The 7,826-nt window shown below is 58.3% G+C and overlaps 1 protein-coding gene across 2 annotated transcripts in view; it reads right to left on the bottom strand.

Annotated features, from left to right (window-relative positions):
* The window catches only part of MGAT5B (alpha-1,6-mannosylglycoprotein 6-beta-N-acetylglucosaminyltransferase B), a 67,045-nt gene extending 59,676 nt beyond the window's left edge, over nucleotides 1-7,369 (bottom strand). For both annotated transcript variants that reach the window (XM_035026391.1, XM_035026392.1), the window contains exons 1-2: nucleotides 7,302-7,369; nucleotides 3,284-3,396 (exon numbers count right to left, since the gene is read on the bottom strand). In XM_035026391.1, the coding sequence (XP_034882282.1) occupies nucleotides 3,284-3,396; nucleotides 7,302-7,369 (181 nt within the window). The remainder of the gene's footprint in view (nucleotides 1-3,283; nucleotides 3,397-7,301) is intronic.
* Nucleotides 7,370-7,826: the final 457 nt, after the last annotated feature.

A 7,826-nucleotide genomic window follows, 5' to 3' on the forward strand; every position in this document is an offset into this window, starting at 1 on the left:
TCTGTCACATTTTTATCCCCAAATTAGAGAACTTTATCACAAAATATAAACTGGCCTCGGGGGGGGAATCCAGAGCCTCCTCCGGGAGACCACAGTCCACAGAGGCTCTAGTAGGGCCCTCCTCCTTTTAGAGAACACCCTTCTTCTCCCCACCCAGCCTCGTCCTGGGGGGACCCACTTCCCTCACAGGCTTGACAGGCCAGGACACGACAGACTGTTTCCCCCATTTGTGCTCAGATGGTTTTGTTGCCCAATGCAAGGATCTTGTTCTGTTTTGTTTTCCTAAATGGCAGTGCCTTCCTGAGTTTCCTTCTCCTGATTCTGCCCTGGGGCTGCATAGACACGGGGGAACTAAAGCAATGCAACAACCCAACCCCCACCCATGACCTCCAGTCTCCCTCCCCAAGTCCCTTCCACCTGCCCCCCTTCCAGCCCTAGTCCTTCGCTGAGGTGACTCCCAGGCAGAAATGCTGGCCCCTCCTAGGTCTCCTGCAGGGCTGCTCCAGGCACAGTGTGGGGGTGTCTTTGGAGGAGGCCTGTTTTGCAGGATCAGGCTGTTAAACCCACAATGTAAACTTGGGGCTCTTCCAAGTCCCTGCTTTGGGTCTCTCCAAAAAAATCAACTTAATCCAAGAGCGTGAAAGAAACCAGGGGGGACAAAGAGCACTGGGATGTGGACCGAGTCAGGGTCAGTTCTCCGGAAGTCTCAGGCCTCCCTTCCTGTCCGTCTCCCCCTCCCCACCTTCAGTTCCACATTCTAGGCACTTAGCTTCCAGCCCAGGGACCGGGAAATGCGAAAAGGCTTTGGGTGGCTGAACTGGCTCCGAGAATGGATGTCACAACAGACCAGAGACCCGACCACTTCACTCTTCTGCGTACGCAAGATAAATGCCTGTGTGTGTCCACCAGACGACAGGTACCAGAATGTTCCCAGCAGCATAGCCACACAGCCCCAGACTGGAAACACCAAATGTCCACCACCAGTCGAGTGGGTAAACATCACGCGGTGCATTCACACAATGGAATTCACACAACAGCAGTAGAGACAAATGTCTACAACCACACAGCACGACTCGGACGACTCTCACAAATGTAATAACGAGAGGGGAAAAAACGGCACACACAAAAGAAAAGCCACTATGTGATTCCATTCTCATAAAGTCTGAAAAACAGGCAAAGCTCTGTGCTGTGAGAAGTCAGGGTCCTGACATCCCTGGGGAAGTAATGAGTGGGAGGAGCCATGAGGGCACCTCTGGGGGCTGATCACGCTCTGTTTCTTGGTCTAGGTTGCTGGTTGCATGATGCGTTCAGTTTGTGGATATTCTGCAAAACAGCGTAAGCTCCAATGGAAAGCTGGAGCATGTACACACACACACACGCGCGCGTGCGCGCGCACGCCTCTAATCTAACTGCGTGACCCTGGGGAAGTCCTCTCCCCTCCAGGGCTCTGCCCACCCGAGACATAGATCTGGTTGGAGTTGGGACTCCTACCTCCTCTACCAGGCAAAACTGCACAGTGCACGGCTCGGCAGGGCTCGCACAAGCCCCTTGTACTTTGGGGCACTGGCCCCATCCCCTGCCAGGGAGATGAGCAGAAGAACCAGAGCCTAGCCATACACCTCTCCTCCCCCAGCCCCCAATTCCCATCTCTTGGATCCTTGACCTTTCTGGAGGTCCAGCTTCCTCAAGCCCCCTGTAGCAGCCACCCAGGGGGATATGCCCCCTCTCCAGAAGTGGCTTGAGCATCGCTCCTTACACCCTATCTCCTCACACTCCATGTCCCCCATCATCCACCCCCGCACCCGTGACCTCCAGTACCCCTCCCCAAGCTGCCCCTCAAGTGTGCCTTCACAACCGCCCCCCCACCCGCTTTCAGCCTCAATTCACGCCCATCTCCTATGCAGAAATCCCAGCATCTCCTCGGCCCTTTTCCCTAAACAACCTTTTCTGCAGTGTCCCCATCTCAAACTGAACACATCCAATAAATATTGATGGAGCTTGTACTACTTGCCAGATGCTGCTCAAGCCCCTTCATATGTGTTATCTTAACACGACTCATGACAATCCTGGGCACACAGGTATCGTCCCCATTTATCAGAGGAGAAAACTGGAGCTCAGAGAGACTGACGCAACTCTGCGAGTCAGAGGGGGGATACATTAATTTACATTCAGGCTTGAATGACTAATAAATGTGAAATTTCTGCCAGGAGCTTTGCAAGTTTAAATAAGTACATGTTAAACCTAAGGAATGGATCTAATGATGAGATGCCAGATGGCATAACAAGTGCCCCTTAGAGCACCCACCCTAGATGACAGCCCATGCTCCTTGAGGGTATATTTGCCATTGGGAACAGGGAAGCCAGCTGGGCCTTGGGGGTTTGAGAAAGTGGACTTCAACCAGAGACATCCCCAGAGTAGCAGGGAGAGCCCACCGAGCCAGCCTGCTGAAGAGTTCCAGAAACCCTATTTGCCCCAGCTACCCCACCACCCTGTGTCCCTCCTTCCCACGGTGACCAGAAGAGCCCCCGTGACCCACTAGGCAGGACTCTGCAATGTTTGCCATTCTTCACTGAGTAGAAAGAGAAGGGAGGAGGGCCCATCTTCAGGAGGTCTCCCAGGTCTGGACCCCATCACACACCCACGACGTGAGCTCATTCAATCCCACCCCTTTCCTTCCCTGTGTGAGTTCAGTGACTTGGCCAATGGCACACGGCTTGTAGATAATGAAACAGGGTACATCTGGTCCCCAAAGCCTGTGCTCTGAACCCCTGTTCCACCGCCTCACAAGGAGCCACAAAGGTCTGAACTGTGTCCCAAGAGCTCAAGGATAAGACACGTGAGCCCATGGCCAGGCCGCCCTCTGCCTCTCCCACCCCCACCCCCTTGGCTGTGGCCATTGCCTGTGTCAAAAGCACAGAGTATGTGAGTCTCAAAGGGACAAGTGTCATTCAGAAACACTCCCCTCCACAAACACACTAAAGAAGCAACTCAAGCAGCTCTTCTGATGCCTGGGAAGCCCTAACTCAAAGGCCCATCCCTGGCCGGAGAGTCTGGGCCAGAAGAAGCCCGATGATCACAGCTGGAACCAAAGCCAAAACAGCGTGCGGGGTCACATAGCCTGAGCCAAGACCCCTCTCCATTCCCACGTCCATAGATGTGGTGGCCTGGATCCATGGAACAGAGCCTCAGGGAGTCCCTTGAGTTGCTAGGTTCAAGGGCCTCCTTCTCCTCAACCCACAAACACCTGCACCCATTTCTGACTCCCCTTTCCCCACCAAGATACCTTCTGTGCGGATGGTGAAGGGGGAGTCCCCCGGGCGCCGGGCAGAGAACTGGCCTCCCAGAGACGTCATCAGGAAGCAGAGTGAGAAGAAGCCGATGCCCAGGACAAAGAGCCTGCAGAGAGCAACAGGGCAGGTCAGAAACAGGTCAGTGGAATGCACCCCTATCCAGCAAAGGCTCTGTACAAATGAGTGGGTGAGGGAGTGAGGATGGAACAGATGGATGGAGGAACAAAAGATTCAGGGCTGAGGGCGCCTGGGTGGCTCAGACGGTTAAGCGTCTGCCTTCGGCTCAGGTTGTGATCCCAGGGTCCTGGGATCGAGTCCCGCATCGGGCTCCCTGCTCCTTGGGAGCCTGCTTCTCCCTCTGCTTCTCTCTCTCTGTCTCTCATGAATAAATAAATAAAATCTTTAAAAAAAAAAAAAAAAAAAGATCCAGGGCTGAGCCTGGAATAAAGAGAGCTTGACTACAAGGAGCTGGCCATGAGGCTCACACAAAACCCCAAGGGCCAAAGATACAGGCATAGCTCGGGCAAGTTCCAGCCTCCAGATAGAGCCTGGCTCATTAGCGCAGGTCCTCAATGTGTGCTCCCCAGACCAGCAGCACCGGCATCACCTTGGGATTGTTAGAAATGCAAAATCTTGGGCTCCAGTCCAAGGCTCACCAAATCAGACACTCTGGGGGTGGTGCAAGCAACGTGTTTTAACAAGCTCTCCAGGCAATCCTGATACATGCTAAAGTTTGAGAACCACTGGTATAAATGGAAACAGCAGGCACTGATGCCAGCCAGAGGGCAAGTAATTGGTCCAGACGAAACCCACCTGGATCCCATCATTCACCTGGGCCCAGCTCAGCGCTGTGCACACAGGTCTTGCCACAGCGCTGGCTTGAACAACTCCTTATCATGTTCGAGGGGGGTGGCGTATGCCCCCACCCCTACCAGAGGGTAAGATCTACAAGGGCAGGGCCCAGAGTCTCCCTAACCCACATCTCTACCAGGCAGACACATAGGAGCCGTCCGCACTGGACTGGGCAGAGTGAGTGGACACCAGTGCATGGGGGGTCATCCGGGGCACGGATCAGGAGAGCTGGGCAAAACAGGACTCTTGTTCATTCCTTCAACACACAGTTGAGTATTTCCCAGGTGCCGGGCACTGGGGTAGCCCCAGGGGGACAGCAGGGAACCCCAGGCTCCTCCTGCTGCCTCACCAGGTGCTGGGTCCCAAACCGGAGAACTGAGCTAACCGACGTGGGGAAGGCCAGAGGTGGCAGTTGTTCTGGGACCTTGAATGTATCAGAGGACTTGCAAACCTGGCGGAGCTGAAAGGGGAGTCTCCCACCCTGGTCAGGATGAGGAACCCCATCTCGTGTGGAGCCAGGCGCGCCACAGGGAGCCCCCACAAATCACGCTAGAGGCCTCCAGCCCTCTCACCTCCACCCGCCACCCTCAGCCCCACATTCATTTGTATCTCCAGGCAAGACCTGCTTTATGCACTTTCATCTTCATTATTTGAGGCTGGCAAAGCAGCATTTAATCAAAACTTGGCCCATTGAAGAAAACACACAATTGCAGAAGAAAATAAAAGCACAACAAAATTCCCACCCCATATTTAAACGAAGCTGTTAGAGATTAAATCAGAGAGGGTGCAGAACCCCCAAAGCAGAGAAAGCATTGAGGGCTTCCCCCGGGAGAGGACAGGGAGGACAGGTGAGATAGCGTAAGAGACACTGCTCCGTCCCAAGGCCCCCCTCACTGAATTCCACACGCTTGGGGATGAGGCCCTAGGATCCCAAGATGAAGCCAGAGAAACGGTGGAGGAGGTCGGCGGTTGCACACCCAGGAAGATCCTGAGGGAATCAACTATTCGTCCTCCCAGCCTGAGGACAAGGACGGATTCCTCAAGTTTATTGTCCCTCACTTCCCCAAACCCTCTCCACAGCTATGGGGACTGTATTTAGAGCTAGGGACCTGGGCTGCAGGGTCCAAACATCTGCTATGAAAAAGGGGTCTAAACTTTTAGCCCAGAATCTGGAGTCCCCAACACACTTCATCTGCATCTCTCTCTGCCGGACCTCAATCCTAGGGCCATTTACAGTAGATTCAAGTTAAAATGGTTTCGTCCACCCATGTTATCTATTCAAGCTACATTCCAGGAGCAACTACAGAATAAGGTTCCTGCCAGAGGGAAAACAGGGGGAACAGGGCCCCCAGTCTGCCCTTAAAAACTAACAAGTAGAGGTGACGTGGTGGGAAGCCAGCCCCCCTCCATCTGAAGGGGATACAAAGACTACACTGGTGGCTGTGGGTCTCTGGGCAGCCTAGGGAGACACTAGGTGAAGACACACAACTCGAGGGGAGGGGAACCTATGCAATCCCCCCTCTGAATCCTGCTTTCAGATAAGAGCCCGGAAGAGTCAGGACCCCAGAGGGAAGGAGCTCTGGGGAGCGGGCGCTGTCCGTGGTGCTGGCTCCCGCGGCTGCCTCCAATTGCACCAGAAAATGTCCAGTCAAAGCTGGACACCCAGTTGGCTGGGCCTCCCATGACTTGGAAGGCGGGGTCAACATGGGGTGGCAGACTCGGGAAGAGGACCCTGTAAATGGTCAGCGTCAGCCGGGGATTGGAGGATTTCCCTGGAGGAGTAAGGCCCTTTCCAGAGATGCCCACTTCCTGCCCTGCTTCCGTGGGAACCTTCTGTCAGGGCTCTTTTGGGGCTCCAGCCACCTCCCTGTCTCCTGCCCAAGGCCCTACCCTCAGCACCACCAGCTCTACGATCCTCCCCTCCCGCATGCTCCAGATGGTGGTGGTCCATCATGACCCCTGCCCTCACGAAAGCTGTCTCAGCTCCACACAACAGGCCCAGCCCACCCAGGAGGTGCTGGGGAGGCCGGAGACACCTGAGCCACGGTCTCCCCGCCAGGGGCTGAGAGGGAGACCAGCGGGGGCCTGGCAGGGGCGGGGGATCAAAACCCGCCCCTCCCGCAGCCCAAACCTCCGGCGCCTCTGCCTGCCCACTTCCTGCCCCAGCAGCGTGGACCGCACCCACACCCACACACACCCCCGTGGCCCCGTGGGGAGTGCAACCCCCCATCCCTCCCTAGGTGCCCTCTGCTGCCCAGTCTCCCTGGGCAAGGTGGCTCTCCCACCCCGCTGGGCACCCATCGCTTAGCATCTCCTCCTTGACCCAGACCGCAGGCCCGCTCCGCAGGCTCCAGGGAGAGGAGAGAGCTGCGCCGGCCCTACCCGGCTCTGGGGCCCCTAGGATGGGTTCAACAGAGACCAGCCAGCCCCGCGTGGCCCCAGCCCTGCCTAGCCTTGGTCGCCCGAGATTGGGGTGGGGGGGATCGATCTTCCCCTCCGTCCTGCCTCCAGAGGTTCCCGGAGGTCCCGGCTCCTGCTGCCCTGGAGCTCCACAGCGCCGCCCCTGCCGCCAACCCTCCATGGCCAGCAATCCAGGGTCGAATTCCCAGCAGAAGGGCTGGGAGTGGTCCTTGCTCCAATCTCGAGGACCTTCCCAATGGAGACAGGCCCACACCCCGCAGCGAGAAGGGGAGTGCGAGCAGAAGGCGGGGGCAAAGGGGTGGCACAGGTGGAGGACTCAACCCAGGGCTCGAGGCGCACGCTAGATGGGGGTGCCGCCCTGCACAGCGCACTAACTTCGCCACCGGGTGGGGCCGTCTGCAAAGTGGGAAGGACCCCAAAGGGCAGGAAAGGGGCGCCCGGGGCGAGGCCCAGGACCACAACCTGGGTGCTTTCTGCCCCCATTCCCACCCTCGCATCCCGAGTCCTCTCCAACCCAGACCAACTCGAGACACGCCTCAGATTGCCCGCCCTCCCCACCCGAACCCGAACCTCGGCTCCATCCCTTTCACAGCCCCACTGGCCACCACGGGGGTTGAAGCACGAACCGCCCCCTCTGCCACTGGGACACGCACCCTCTCGGGAACGACCTCGCCCACCCCTACCCGGCGCCCCCTCGGAGAAAAAGACCTCCCCGCGCCAACCGAGAGAGAACTTTACCGAAACGGTCTCAGGGTGACCAGGCATCTTCTGACCATTATCTTCCCATCGGGGTTGACTGTGATCATTGTTCAAACTTGTCTGGGCGAGGAGCCGCGGGCGAGGCCAGGCGCACCGTCCCGGGCCCTGCTCCCGCCGCGTCCCGGCAGCGAACCCGCTGCGGGCCAAAGCTGGGTCCGAGCGAGGCGGCGGGCGCGGGGACTCGGCGGCTTCGCTGCTCCGGCCGCAGCCGGCGGGGTTGGCGCGGCCTCCGCGGGCGGGCAAGGGGAGCGGCGCGGCTGCCGGAGGGCGGCGAGGGCGCCCAGCCGGGCCGTCTCTGCGTCTCCGCCCTCCCCGCTTCACATTTTTGGGGCCGGGAGGCGGCGCGCCCCCCGACCGCCGGCCGTGCGTCTGCCTGCTCGGGCTCGCTCGCTGGGCGAGACGGCGCCGCGGCGCGCAGACGGGCTCCCCGCCGCGGGCGCCCTCATCCCCGGGCCCGCGCCCTCGGTGCCGACTAGAGGCGGCCCCGGGCCCGCGCCCCGGCCC

The sequence above is a fragment of the Mirounga leonina genome, unplaced genomic scaffold (assembly GCF_011800145.1).
Source record: "Mirounga leonina isolate KUSES-001 unplaced genomic scaffold, KU_Mleo_1.0 Mir_197, whole genome shotgun sequence".
NCBI classification, from domain to species: Eukaryota; Metazoa; Chordata; class Mammalia; order Carnivora; family Phocidae; genus Mirounga; species Mirounga leonina.